Source organism: Python bivittatus, unplaced genomic scaffold (assembly GCF_059951505.1).
Source record: "Python bivittatus isolate LINGU-HERP-01145 unplaced genomic scaffold, Pbiv_v1 ctg000350_np1212, whole genome shotgun sequence".
Lineage (NCBI taxonomy): Eukaryota > Metazoa > Chordata > Lepidosauria > Squamata > Pythonidae > Python > Python bivittatus.
Window position 1 is genome coordinate 24588710 of NW_028277074.1, and position 15412 is coordinate 24604121.

General features: G+C 37.2%; 1 protein-coding gene and 1 long non-coding RNA gene across 4 annotated transcripts in view; one reads left to right on the forward strand and one right to left on the reverse strand.

The window, feature by feature from the left end:
- LOC103061946 (amine oxidase [flavin-containing] B-like) overlaps window positions 1-15412 on the forward strand; it is a 77346-nt gene that overhangs the window by 37317 nt on the left and 24617 nt on the right. For 2 of the 3 annotated variants that reach the window (XR_015796810.1, XM_088144741.1), the window contains exons 10-14: window positions 1164-1217; window positions 3320-3377; window positions 4650-4747; window positions 6284-6395; window positions 7179-7238. Coding sequence is in view for 2 of the 3 variants with exons in the window: in XM_088144741.1 (XP_088000867.1) it covers window positions 1164-1217; window positions 3320-3377; window positions 4650-4747; window positions 6284-6395; window positions 7179-7238 (382 nt within the window). In the remaining variant the exon portion in view is untranslated. Of the gene's footprint in view, window positions 1-1163; window positions 1218-3319; window positions 3378-4649; window positions 4748-6283; window positions 6396-7178; window positions 7239-9582; window positions 10926-15412 lie in introns of those variants that run through there. The other variant, XM_088144740.1, reaches the window with a different exon arrangement.
- Window positions 3391-14221, reverse strand: LOC112542855 (uncharacterized). The gene is made up of 3 exons (XR_003086429.2): window positions 14082-14221; window positions 8164-8290; window positions 3391-4004 (listed from the first exon to the last, which is right to left on the reverse strand). It is a non-coding gene; the product is annotated as an uncharacterized LOC112542855 (long non-coding RNA).

Here is a 15412-nt window from a genome sequence, read left to right on the forward strand (position 1 = left end):
ATTGCTTCGAAGCTACCAGAGATGAAGGGTCAAAAGCAGGGTCTGAAAGGGAATTAACTGTGTCTTGAGTTACAGATGAATTGTACACTTGAAGCATGAGTATTCGTGGAAAATATATACTGTATATACAATAGGATATGAAAAATTGTCTCTGAGGAAGAATCCTCGTAGATTTTAAATATGGATGATTATTTTGTCTTGGTCTAATGTTTTACTTTCTGTCTGTTTAGTTTACTTGTATATTTTTTAATATGTTACACAGAAATACTGAAACAGAAAGCATACATTAGTTTAATTAAACCTACTGAAAGCTGTCTTGCAGTTTCTCAGAATTTTTAATGCACTGTGAAAGTGGCTTCAGTTTTTCTTCCTTATTTTCAGATTGTTTGAGAATTTCTAATATGCTGGTGTTTTTAAGTTTATTGTTATATATAGCAAAATATGATGCTACTATTTTCTGCTACTCATTTTTCTATTACTCTGAGGTTTTCCTAAAAGTCCATACTTCTCTTGGAATTTAATCGAAGGGTAGAAATCAATCAATCAGTCAAATGCGGTATAATAAAGGACAGGATATTCACATCCATTAATTAAAGAAGTGGAAAAACACCATACCCATGCACATTTTACTGAAATCTTATTCTCTTTTGAAAGCAAATTATTTTTCATCAAAATGAGTAGAAAAATGCAGGATGTTTCTACACAGCACTAAATAACTCATAAAAGAGAAAATCCTTTTTCTTTTTTTCTGTCAGCTGGGCAGCTATAATAAATAATAAAATAAGTCATAAGAATCTGGCTAGATCATATTAAGTGCAGCATTTTGTTCCTGCAATCACCAACTAGATGCCATAAGTGGGTTACAAATATCATAACAGCCTCACACTTGTTTTCTGTAGCAACTGTATTATAGTGCCTCTGTGTGCGTTTTATGATTTTCTCCCCTAATTGAGAAAAATGTATAAACTTCCCTCTCTATAACAATTTGGAAGTATTGACTGAAAATCCAGTACTGCTTCATACTTTGAAATATGGAAATATACCATTAATCAGAGTCTGAAAGTTTTGGAAATGTGTTTTAGGACAATCATATTAAAATCTAACTGACTAAATGATAAGAGGAGTAAGATTTATTTCTTCCACTTTGTTATTTTAAATTTCAGTTTCATCCTTGCCCGGAAATGTAGAAGACTGATTAATCTCACCAAGGAAGAAAGGTATGAGCAATAACTCTCCATGGGTTTTATTTCCAGAAGCCATAAGATGCGGGGGGGGGGGGGGTGTGCTTCCCAACCATTTTCATTCACTGGGAAGCCAAGGAGAATGTTTTCTTACTTTCTAGCTTGTGGTATATCTTGATAGCAAGTTCTATCCAAGCAGGTTCTGCACAGAATGAAAATCATAGACACCAGGTCTCCACATTAAGGTTTTCTCTGTGGAAGGCTTGATATTTCAAACATTTTACCCTACTCTCAGAATCTTCACACACACCCCTCCACTTACTGACATTTCATAATGCTGCAAAAATAATTTTATTCAGATGGACTTTGAAACTCAAAGGTGTTCATGCTGTTGTTTTGTTGAGTTTTTTTCTCCCCCTTTATCTGGCTTTTAAAAATATTCTTTCAGGGCTTAATGTTAAAGTAAAATGTTCAAGTTCTTTCCCAGGTAGTTATTTTAATCTTGGAATAAAATGTTTGAGTTCTTTCAGGGGTAGTTATTTTATTCAATGTTGGAGTAAAACGTTTGAGCCTAGAAAGAAAGTCTACCACTATCAACTTCTTTTCCATCTATTTGCACTGGGTTGGCATTGCCTATTGACATAATCATGCATTTCTTTAAATATTGAGCTACAGACTGGCATAATCCTCTCTTCTTTCACCTTCAAGAATAGTTTTCTGCTCTGACAACATCAGACATCAAACCTTGGTTCTCGGTTTTCACATTCAGTGTACCAATGCACAGATATCTCTGCAGCAACAAAGTTTCCTTTTACCTCTGGACCCATCAACAGTTAGAACTTCCTCTGATTTTAATCCAACTATATCGCAAGCACAGTACTATTCATACTTGACTCCGTTCTGCTCCAGTAGTTTGTTGGATACCTTCTGACCTCAGGTGTTCATCTTCCAGTATCTTGTCTACGTTGCCTTGGTTGTAAACGCCAATTTGGCTTTTTTGGCAGAATATTGAAGTGGGCTGCCATTTCCTTCTCCAATGGGTTCATATTTAGGCTGGCCCATCTCTGACCAGCCTGTCATATGTAACCCTTATGGGAGTGTTCGCTCTTGACAGAATCACTCATAGCATCAGGCTCCTCCATCTCTACATGGTAGCTATTCACAAAGTAGCATATTAATATATCTTTTTCAGTTCTTGCTTTGGCACTAAAAATAAATAAAGCAACAATCTTCACATTATTTCATCTTCTTCTTTGATGTCAGTACTATTTTTTAATATATCAGCTTATGTGTCTATTTTTGATTGGTAAAAAGAGTGGTCTTCCCCCCCCGCTAGCCAGCCATAAATGGATGCTCAAGTTATTTATAAGGAAGCATCAGATGAGGCCTTTATTGGCAGGTCAAAATACATACTATATTCTTCTGAGGTACCATGTGGTTTCAAAAGATTAGCATTCAAAACCAGGTTGTGCATCATTTTGTCTCACCTAAGATAAAAATATTTGGTTTGATGCATAGTTAATTATCTGGCTAAGGATTACATTGATAATACTAACTGCACTGTAGAAACAACTCTGCTCCCTTCTGGGTCATGTGCTTAGTTTAGACCTTCCCAGTTCCCCAAGGATCATATTTAGGAAGTCTGTCTAAATAGGGATTATGCATGGATACTAAGTATTGATTTTGGGTAAGCAGTTGGAAAAGAGTCATTTGTGGAACCAGCTTGTAGGAAGCACCGGATTCATGTGATAAAAGGCAGCCTACGATGCACAAATGGAATCCTTCTTGGAAGCAGAAACTCCCACTCATCTTTGAGCAGTCATTTGCAACATTTTCAATGATGGTCCCAGGTCCCAGGCAAATACAAGGATCTGTTTGTAGTTCTGATTTCTCTTCCAGTTAACAACACACATGCAGACTGCAAAAACCATTTATATGTGTGTTCAGTTTCTAAGAAGCTTGGCTTTGACAAAAAAAGGACTGTGGAAGGCAGTTTCTAAAATACACTCCAATCCTTGCAAACACAAATCATTGGCAAATCTTAAAATATGTGCTAAAATCCAAACTGAGATGATACTTTACCTTCATAAAGTATTTCCAGAGGGGTAATGTATATCTCATTAATATTTCTTCCACAGGAAAACACGGATCTGTGAGCTCTATGCAAAGGTGCTGGGAACACAAGAAGCCTTACATGTAAGAACTTAATTTCCGATAAAATATTGTATATAAGTTTTTAAAAAATAGCATTCATAAAAATGTAGCAGATATGTTCAGTGTGCCTACAGCTGGAGAAGCAAAACTGAAGCTAAATTGCAAGATAATGATTGATTCCAGTCACAGGTCAGGTCAGGACAAGCCCAAAAGTGGATGCAAATTTAATTATTTATTATTGTCAAAATGCCCCTGGGGTTTGCCACAATTGTGTAAATTGGGTAGATGAGGAAGCTGACGAGTGCATATTCAGGGAGGATTCAGAAATTATTTTATGCTTCAAAATGAGAGACATTCTTTAGTCCACTTTAATTCAAGAGAAATAAATTAAACAATTTAAGCTGATAGCTTACAAAAATGAAAACATGAAAATGCTAACTCAATGGTTGATAATTTTAATAGAGTATTCTTGTACCACTCATATACAACGAGCTGGAAATGGGGAAGGAGGGGAAATGAAAGAGTATTGTACTAAAATATAAGAGGACTTGTAGATGAAGTTTTTATTCAGTAAACATTCTGCCTCCTTCACATAGTTTTGTGAGGAATTTCCATATGAAGAAAAGCAAGTTTCAATAGAACCTGTTCTTGGGATTTGTATTCTCTTTCCTGAAAAAAGAAAGATGATTGCATTTTTAAAAAATAGCATGTGAGAAAGAGTTAAAGCATAAGAAGCAAACTGATACAGAGTAATGGATTTGCTCTGTAAGGTATAGCTTGTCTTGACAAAACAGCTAGTCTGACTTGTCCATTTTGCTTTCAGCAAGTGGACATCCATCCCATTTTATGTCTAGGACTTAACATTAAAAGAAAACCTTCCTGTAAATGCCAGGACAGAAGCTCCACATAGTTTGAAAGTTTTATATCAATAGCTACCTGAGTTGCCCATTTGAGATCAAGGAAAATGCCCAACTCATTTGAGTACATTCCTTTGTGAGATCTTCTTGGGAATGTTACAAATTCTGCCCACATCAATGCATGTTGAAGTACACTATGTTTAAAAAGTACTAAGCATAATAAGGAGATGCTATGTTTGTGTATCTTTTATACAGATTTCTAATTACTGGGAACAAAGATGGTTTAACTTTTATACTATCTCTTGCTTCCTATCATCTTTTACAGTATAAACCTACTTTAAGTTTATATCTTTGGAAGTGGTGACATGGGAAATTAATTGATCCAATGTTTTCTATTTGTTTTATAAAGTATTTTCTTTTTGTCCCTTTTCACCATTTGTTAATGCTGTTTGTGTAGCCAGTGCACTATGAAGAGAAGAACTGGTGTGAAGAGCAATATTCTGGAGGATGCTATACAGCTTATTTCCCACCAGGAATAATGACCCAGTATGGAAGGTATGATAACCATAAGTAAGGATGTTACAATTAAGGGGTTAATGAAGAATGTGAAGGACTTCATGTTCTAATTCAAAGAAATTGGTTTAACTTGCTCTATAGGAATAACTCCTGGGAACTGTTCAAATGATTGCAGTATTAGTTAAATACTTATTATCAGAATGATGATGGCATTTTGTAGATGTATAAAGACAACAGATGCAACAAGATAATGCATTTGTAATTGGGAAATATATTTAGGCTGCATGAATACTCCTATCACAACTATCCACAGCTTTTTCGTGGGTGAGCGCCACATATTGCTTTCAGATCGCATAAAGTAGGCTGCATTCCAAAAAGTATTAACTGGGTCCAGTGCAAAAACTAAATTTGATATGGTTTTATTTTGTTTACATTTAAATGTAATTAAGTTTAATGAAGCTTAATATGATTATTCTCTGTTCATATATTTAATAAATTTTATCCTAACTCTTTAAAAACACAGCTTAGTAATAAATTGTGGATATCTCTTAAAGAACCTTGGATTCTTGAAGCTAGGGCTGCAATTCATTCTCTCATTTGGCTATCAGACTTCAGACTAGGCTTGGCTGCAAATTTTTACTCTTCCAGTAATTCAATTCTGCATTCAGGGACTTTATAACTGCAGAAGCTTCACAGGCTTTATATTGCTTTATTGCAGAGAAAGAAGAGAAAGAGAGAGTGGCCCTATATATACATTTAAATAATTTATATGGCTATCCAAAAGTGACTCTGGGTGGTATACAAAGATTAAAACCCAACAATTAGAACAATAACCCATGGCACCCCAGGACACCTTCTAATCATAAAAACACATCAACAACAGAGCTAGTCTAGCTTCCTGTCCTGAATGCCTGAAGAAATGGTCAGGTCTTCACAGCCTTACAAAAGGCTAATAGGGTTGGGGCCATCTGGATCTGAATCTTAAACCTTGTCTTCCTACCCTTCAATGGATGTTGGGCCTTTCTTTTCTCAACCTTGAGATAGAAATACATCTGCTCCATATCTACTCAACAGTTCAGGCTGGCCTGAACTGGTCTGATTCTCTCCTTGTCAGCTTCAGCCTTTATATTACAGTAGGCCTTCCACTGAAGATGGTGACAGCCACTGGAAGGGCTAGAGCTGAATTTTTTTAGCCAGTTTTTCAGGAGAAACGTGGAGGTGGAGGTGGGGAAGAATTGGCAGTGCATTATAATGCTTCAGCAACCATTACAATCTGCATCCTCCAGTCTGCATATCACTGCATTAAAGAAAAGTTTCCATTTCTGCCAACAGAGACTCTTTCCTCTCTTACAAATAGAGGCTTCAAGGGCCAGGGAGAATGTGCATGTTTATTGCATTCAATTAACATCACATCTAACTTTGCCCTGAATATTGTGGAGAAAGTTTCAAGTTGATCAGAAATAATAGATCATAGGTTATGCCATGAATGTGCTAATATTAGGAATAATTTTGCATGGTTTACAATCAGAGGAATGTGTCCCTCAGGCATTTCATGTTCTGCCCTTGCTTTCAAAGGATTCTTCGTGAGCCAGCTGGGAGGATCTTCTTTGCAGGGACTGAGACAGCTTCAGAATGGAGTGGCTACATGGAAGGTGCTGTTCAGGCTGGAGAAAGAGCAGCCAGAGAGGTAGGGAGTGGGTTGCATCAAATTTATTTTACATACATTTTCATGATGATTCTTTGGTTTAATTTGTCTTTCCAACCCAAAACATCCTCAAGTCGGTTTGCATGACTTCCAGTTAAAGATATATGATTTATTAAATTTATAATAAAAACAAGCAAGCAATAAGCACTAAATGTCAAAAGCTAAAACCAAAGAAGCTGGATGTGCATATGTATATTTAGGACTCAAATCAATCCCAGAATATGGCAAACAGAATGTTCTTAATAAGGCATCAGAATATCAAAAGAGGGGCTTCGACTGAGCCTCTCTCTGGAAATCCTGGCCTTGCTCAATCAAGCCCTAAAGTTCTGATGGTAGTATGACTTCTGGTGCTGATGATTTAGAATAAGTCTCCATCGTAATGGACAGAGAATAGGAAACTGAACACTAGGTATGAAGATAAGGCTGCATGATTCTGAGTTAGTCATTCAAAATAATGTATTTTAAAAATGCATAGATTGCTATGTGGATGAGGAGTCCAGTGTCATGTTTGTTATGTCAAAAAGAGATTTGTGCAAATGAATCTGACCTGGCTTGTTGTCTTATTTTTTTTTTTAATGAATTCACATTAATTTGCACTTTTATGTAACTCTCATTTATGTCAATACGATTTGCATATTTACAGTGCCTATAATGCAGAGTTTTTACACTTTGGCCAGAAACAAGATATCTTAATGGACAGTGGAAAAGCTGTGTTGTTTTTTATTTGATTGTTTTGTCCTTAAGACTTAAATCACCTCTTTTTAGGTACTACACTCTATGGGAAGATATTCAGGAGAAATATGGAAATCAGAACCAGAATCACTTGTAAGTATGCAACTTTTTATTTGATGTTGATGATGATGTGAAATAGTGCAGGACTATAACCTGGGGAATCCTCCACTTCTGCCACCCACCACACATATTCTGCTACTAACAAACTAATAATATGTCCACTTTAGGTGTCTTCCACATGCCCAAAGCTTTGTGTTTTCCTCCCAACCTCAAGGCTGGAGGAAAATTTGCCAACTGGAGAACTGTTACCCCCCCCCACAGTATTCTTCTCATCAATTCTGAGGAAGAAGCCTGGTAGAGTGTCACTGCCCTCCCATAGGGGAGGATGTTACTGAGTACCACCAGCAGCTAGCAACAGCAACAGAGAGTTGTCAACAGTGCCCTAGTAATCAGGGCCCACAGCAGTGTTCTCCAGCAAGCTCAGAGAAAGAGAATTGTTGTGAAAGAAGAGAGGAGCAGAAAAAGCTAAGTTTCTGTGCTTGCCCAGGGGGAAAGAGGCAGGCAACAGAAATGAAGAAGAATTGCATTTCCCTTGCCTGCTCCTTATTTTGACAGCAGCATCAGCAGTTGGCCCAGGTACTTGGCAGTAGGGGAGAGAAGCAGATACATCCGAGAAGAAGGAGGTAGGGAAGGCAAAAGAGGCTGAGATCAGTGTGGTGGGAGGCGCTGACACGTTGCGTAGAAGTTACCAGGGGAAAGAACAACCTGTTCAAAGGTATTCCATTAGGTCAGTAGTTAGTGCCAAAAAAAGAAACATTTTGGGTGCCAAGCCACTTTCTTGTCTTTCTGGTAGACACAGCAGAAAAGGCCACAGAGAGACAGAGCCCCACTGCTGGATGGGAGGAGGTGGTCCTGGAGCCCTGCAGGTCACTCACCTCCCTTAGGCTCCTCCTCCGTGTGGCACAGAATGTTTGCATAGGAAGTTTTCTTCCATTTTCGAATGGAAGAAATGACTCACCTGCTGGATCATTTTGATCTGATTTCAGCCTGCCTCTCAGTAGGCTGACAATGGGATGGAGCCTCTGTTCTGAGGTTATGTCCTTCACAAAGGAAACTGGGCTGCTCTTGAAGCTGGATCAAGGAGTCTGTGGGGATGGGGATTGAGAAGACTTTAGTAGTGAATGCAGTGGTCCTTCCCTGACTGGTGTCCTCATGGGCATCATCTTCATATGTGTCAGTGGTACATGCCAATATTCTGTCATTAATACCTAGAATTAGAGAAAGGGCCATGTGGAAAGGAATGATTTGGTTCTCACTCTGTCAATCCTGAACTTAACAAATGAGCTATAGTGAGTTCATTTCAGGGATATAGTTTAAATCTCACCAACAATATGCCTTTAACAATAGCCATGATAGCCCATATTGTAAACCACCAATTGGTTTGAGGTGCTAAATAGCTTTTGTAAATAAATAAATGATTTCTGAACTCCACTTCTCCACTATAAATTAAGAATATAAGTACAGTTTTTGCAATGTGTGTCTGTTTAGATTAGGGCCGTGCTTAGTTCAAAAATGATTTGAAAGAAGGCTTTTGGACCTTGTGTGCGCATAGCACCTTCCTGCTATTCATTAAGCAGCTTGACTTTTTTCAGGCTTCCATGAAAATCTGTTTAGAGTCCTCAAAGTAGTGTAATCTTTTCATCAGGGTCATGCAGAATCCTAAAAATAAATCTGACACTGACAAAGCTGCTCACATGGGGCCTGAAGCACTTCACATCATTTATGAACCATGCACTATCCTAGCATGGATAATTTTTAGATGCCTTGCATGCAACTGCTGCATGATCTTGGGAAAGCTGCAGCAGTTTAAAGCTTAAACAAGAAGCAAATATTCAATAGTGATATTACTTGGGGAAGGCTAACACTACTGTATTTGGCCTTGTGCACCACAATGGGAAGATCATTCCACGGGCAGGTGCAATCTCAGAAAAGATCTGGTTCCATGTTGCCACGTAACAGCATTTTGCAGGCCAAGGGATGGAGAACAGAATTCCTCCAAGGATTAAAGATGTCTGGGGGTGTGATTAAAAACATATCTGTGTGTGTGCACGCATGTGTGTGTGTGTGTGTGTGTGTACATATATTTATTTTTGTCCGCAACAGCCCCTCAAATGTTTAGTTGACAGTTGCTCGAAACATGAAACTTGCAGTCAGAAGGATAATAACATCTAATCTGTGTATTAGTCTGAGTAGTGTGAAGTAATCCTGCTTGAAAAATGTGGACCAAACTACCTTAATCATTCCTACTCCAACTGTATCAGAAAACTGTATGGAACTGTTTAACACAAGGAAGCTGTGCTTTGTTATTGTTTTCTGGTACACTATTCTGGGGGGGGGGGAATGAGCCCCCACTAATTGTGAACGTTCTTCCATCCAGGAAGTGCCAGCCCTGCCAATAGCTACAACATTTTGGGAAAGGAACTTGCCTTCTGTTCCTGGACTACTGAAATTGATGGGATTCTCTATTTTCTTTACATCAGTGGCTGCAGCTGGGCTCTTTGCCTATAAAAAGGATCTCCTAGTGCAGAAGTGAAAACAGATGTGCTAATAGGAAACTATATATTTTGGTCTGCAGATTTGTATACATTAACTAAATCATTTTCCTCTCATTTATACTGATGATTGCAATTCTCTATTATCCTGTCTATTAGTTCAAGGTGTCTTGGATCTTGTGACAGGGTCCAATATTTCTTTCCAAAGGCAGTACACAATTTGGCTGCCATAAAAATAATATAGTTGCCTGGAACTCAATTATTCACATTTGTTTTCTTTGTTTTATAAAACCAAAGCCTGCATAAATCTTGTTGTAAGATAGTCTGGCAGCCAAAAATATTGCTCAATAGGAAAAAAATACTTTTGTGAATCCACCCTTGTTCTCCCATTGTTAGGGGAGATTGTTGAGTAAGTGAGAAGATGTCAATAAATAAATTCCAACAGCACTGTTTGGTGTGGATTTATAGGTCTATGTTCATTAGCATCATTTTCCTTCTCTTTTGATACTATGGTTTGCAAAAAAGAAAAGAAAAGAAATTAGTAAAAAGCTGGATGAAAATCTCCCAGTGGTTTCTCTACTAAATAAAAACTGAAAAGTGTAGAAGGTCTGTCCTCTGTTGCATCAGGTCATCTTTACCTTGAATGCAACAGGAAATTGCAACATTGAGACCAATCTTTGAATATATCTTAATCAGACCATTATCTAGGACCAGTTTATAGCAAATGGAAGAATTTGTGTATCTGTGCCTGGCCCATGAAACAGCTCCCTAGGATTTCACTAACCTTTTGGTATGTCAAGAAATATATTTCATTCTCTTCATAATTTATCTCCTTGACTATGATGGATGGATATTTTTGGGTTTTTTTAATTGAATGCCTTTTTTCAGAATTCCAATTTCTGCAATGGATATTGATTTAGAAGCAAATTTAGTCATGCTTAGACTAAAAGAATCAATATTAAAGGGACTTATAATCATCCTGTTCATTGAGATGTATCTATTCCCAATCTTGTGATTAACTGGATTGTGAATTTACAAGCTCTTACTATTTGAAAGTTACCTTAAAACATAGTAAGAGTTTCATACGTCCTTCCTGAGGACCCAAGCAAACACAATATCCTTCTAAGAAAAATCATCATACTCAAATATTCCTTAGAGACAGACAGACATAAAAAGGTGTAATTTTGAAAAATGTTTACATCATTAGAAAGGCAAAAAAATAAATAAATCTGCTTTTGGATCAGACCCCTTCATTTCCCACCTGATATTAACATATTTTGGTAGATTGAAAGGATGTCTTAATATCATGTTTTGACTCCTTGTTTGATAATATTCAAGTGGGCTCTGGAAGCATCCATGCACTGGAGGAAAGGGCCCTAAGCCCTTCATTCTGGGCCAGAAAATGGGAGTATGTTTTAGTATTACTTAGAATAGTAAAACATAATCCCATTTTCTGGCCCAGAATGAATTGCCAGTTAATTAATCACAGAAATTAATAGGAAATTAAGACTGTTGGATTTCTCCCTCTGAAAGTCAGTAACCTGCTGACAAAAGTTAAGCTATGTGCTTTGGTTATGCCATTTGCAGGATATTTTCAGTCTTTTTCAGGGTTAGGGTTGCTTCTTAAAGAGGTAAAAGTCAGCATAAACTGCAGTCCAGATGAAGTGATCTTTCTCTTTGACTCAGATAATTCAGGTTTTGCATGTACCTAACCTATTATTATTTTTTCCTAATAGCTCCATGATTTCCAAAGAGTGTGCTGAATAATATTTTTTACTGAAATAGAATACCAAAACTAAGTAGCTTAATGTATGCCTTCTACTGCTGTTGTTTCTGTGTCTATTAATTATTCTTACTATTTCATAATTCTGTGAGCCTCTTGTGATTACAAAGAAAAGCACAAGACTTCAAGACTCTCCCCAGGATCCAATTTCAGGGAGATAAAGTTCTTTTCTTTTTCCCATTAGCCTTTCTTCCTTCTTCAGTAGACCTTTTGGAGACTTTTCCTATGTTCTTTCAAGAGCCAGGAGCAATTTTTTGGAGAAGGAGAAGACAAGCAGATTTCTCTTTCTCCCAACTCCGTGGCTTATGAGTTGGGTCTGCAAAAGATTTACAGAGTTTTAGCTTAGTATCTGACACTTTACAGCAAAAATTGTAAACTACTTTGTTCAGCACTGTCATACTGTTTTAGTATCAAACTTTATTGATGGAAACTGTGATAAACTGTTTAAATGTTGGTTATTAAAGAGATGACAAAGCAATCCTATGTCGGGTGGGAAGTAATATGATAGTTCTTCACTGATTTCTTACTGTATCAACTAATGAAGAGGTGGTGGCAGGAAATGAACTTATCTTTTTTCCTTGTTCCAATGGCTATTTGCTAATGTAGTAAGTGGCCTGATCCTGGGGGTCTGCTGAGAAAGAGAAAAGCTTTGGATCCAGTGGACCTCAAGTTGATCTTATTTCTAGAAAAACTGTTTTTGGCAAGCATACTGCTAGTGGTAGATTTATATCAATGGACCTTTCTGCAGGTAAAACAAACCTCTAGGGTAGATTTGTCCTCTTCCTACTTGACTCTTCTTGGATTGGCCTTCTCACATGATCATCAGAGAGGGTACAGACTTCATAGGAAGCAAATTTCATTGAAATGGCTCTAGTTCTGAATGAGCATACTTAGAATTGCACTGTTTAGTATTTCTAAATTAGGTACTCTGATAATCAGATGCTACAGTTTGAAATCATACTGACACATTGTACTGCATACAAACACATTTAATAAAATTGGGCTTTGTCAGGGTCACACTGAAGATTAGTATTCATTTAATAAGTAGCATACTGTAACATATTTTTTTCTCTGTGTCATTCTTATAAAAGGAGCTAGTCTAGACAAGGACTCAGGAATATCAAAAATCCTGCATTTTCAGTTTACATTGGGGGGTGGGAGTAAGGGAGAAGCATCTTAGCTTCAGTGAGGGTGTTTTTAATATGCCGATTGTAGATGTGGAAGGTCTGGATTTGTTTGAGTCCCATGCTTACTTCTGAGTCTGAAAAAAGAACAAGTACTGCATGTAACTATGTAATAAAAATAACAATCTAGTTTTTCCAGACTTATGCCCTTTAATGGCTTGAACAGTATCAGTAACTTTAGAAACATGGCTAAAATTTGGGAATTCCAAGAATTATCTGGAGGGTGCCAAGTTGGAGAAGACTGGGCTATCCCATAGCATGTTCCAGTTAGCAGAGACTCTCCAAAGTCTCAGACACAGGATTCTCCCAGATCTGTTACATGAAATCATTTTAAATAAAGATGCAAAGGAAAGAATCAAAGATGCAAAGGAAAGGATCAAAGTAAACTACATCAAGGACCTGACATTGATTTGTGCCTCTTTCTTCCCTGTCCTTAACATCCATCACAAGCAACATATGGGGTAACATCTCAGCTTCAGTGATGACATCACAGCATTATTATATCAGTGCACTGTCTACCCGCTGATATGAGACAGCACTAGGAAAATGTACAACTACTGATGTCACTTATTATTTTAGTGATATTAGATAACAAAGAAGCCACATGTTTGGTATTCAGACTTAAGCTTGGGGTTTCTTAAAATACCAACCTGAGTATTAATAAATGGCATTCAGCTGCCAAGGAATTATTGTATAATTGCTGAGATTTTAAATTTTAAACCAACTACTTGAAGAACCTGACAGTTTGTGGTTTGTTCCACTATAATGCCACAAGAGAAGACATGCTGGTGGGGAATTCTTGGATTTGTGCACATCAAGACATCAGGAGGGCATTAGGTTGGGGAAGGCTGTACTTGACTTAATAAACATTTACCTATATTGGATATGCGGAGTCCCTGGGGCTCTCTGAGCTTGGTTGTTTTCTTGCAAATGTTTCATTAGCTGGCTATGTTACCTAGCTGGTAATGAAACATTTGCAAGAAAACAACCAAGCTCAGAGAACCCCAGGGACTCCACAGTTCAACCCTGAGCTACACATATTCTCTTCTAATGGTATATTGGATATGCTTGTGAGTAAGAATGCAGCCTTTAAATTCTTGGCAGGAGTTGAAGTGAGGAAAAAATAGAACCCAGATATAACACATGTGATTAAATAGGATTCTGTTTAGGGAGTCTGTTGCATTTGTAGCTAAGCTCTGAGGTTGTAGTTACAGAAATTCGCTTGCAACAATTCCTTTTGCTTTTTTTTTTTTTTTGACAAGCACGAAAATGTTTGACAAAGATTGGGAACATATTTCATTATTTATTTCATTTGTCACTTTCTTTGATTCCTCATTTTCTGAGATGGGTAGAAGCTGTTATTTATACAGAAAATGAAACCGCTTCTCATTGTCGAGCAAAAATAGAAAATTCTTACCTCTTAGTTTCAGATGTACGGTCTGAATTGCATAAGTTGATCTATGGATTTTTTGTGGAAGATCCTGCCTTCAGGCAAAAGGCTGAACTGAATGAACTTTTGGTCTTTCTACCTCTATGTTTTTATAACATTTCTCAGAAGCAAGTCCCAATACTTCAGTGTAACTTACACTGCATAATCACCTCAGTCCAATGAGAGAAATCAATGAATGGAAAGAGTACAAAAAGTTGCTGTGGGGAAACCAAAGACAGCATCTGAAACACAGACATCAAAGTTCACCAAGTGTTTGCCACCTTTGCTTGTTGGAAAAGGAGAAACAAAATCAGAAGCTGCCCTGGATCTAAATATAGCTTTTCTCTCACTTTCCCTGCCTTCAGGCAATCCGCCTTTCAGAGCTGCCGGAAGGAGAGCAGGGCTTTATTTGGGATGAGCAGAAACCATCCAACCTGATTTCTGGCCAGTACTTTGATTCTAGAAATAACTCAGACTTCCTTGGATTATCCTAAAGGGAGAGTTTGTTCCCAGTTCAGGGTTAAGGTTATGAAAAACAAACTCCAGTGTGTGTTTCTTCCTTCTATCTCTGAACTAACATAACAAAGATACACAAACACGCACACACAACTATATTATTTAAAATTATAAGATTTTAAAAGCAGAAACTAATTAATGATTGGGGGAAAATAAATGGAGAAGGGTTAAAAAATAACTAAAACAGTTGAAAAACTATAGCCTCTAAATAAAATAAAAGACTAGAATATAACATGTATGCTGTGAAAGGAAAGTAAAAGGAGAAGAAGGGAAAGGAGGAGAAATATAACTTGGAAACTAACTGAAGGAGGGGTAAGGTAAAATAGGAATGAGGATAATGTCACCAAGCATATTTGTCTTACCAAGACATGAAACATCCAAAGATTTTAATTCTTGTTCCAGTTTTTGATATGGTTGCCATGGTGACATTCTGCTCTTTGCAGTGTGATGGAACTCCTAAATTATATATTGCAGCAAAGCTTCATGGAAGTTTCAGAAACAAGGATTAGGTAGGTTATAAACATGTGTCCTACTTGGAGTGAGTTAAACATTATCCCAAATTTCTCCTTTCCACAAGTTTCAGATTTCACTTTGAGTTGAAGCATAGTTCTACTGTTTATGATTCCAACTGTGGATTCTGAGATATTTTGTTCACTTTTAACAAAGCATTTTTGAACGAAGTATTTAGTGTCATTTATAAATCTTCTTTACTGAAAAAGAAGTGTAAGATTGTATACATGACAGGCAAAAAGTATATGAATTGTCTTGTTACATCCCCAGACCAAAGAAGGCCCATTCAGTGA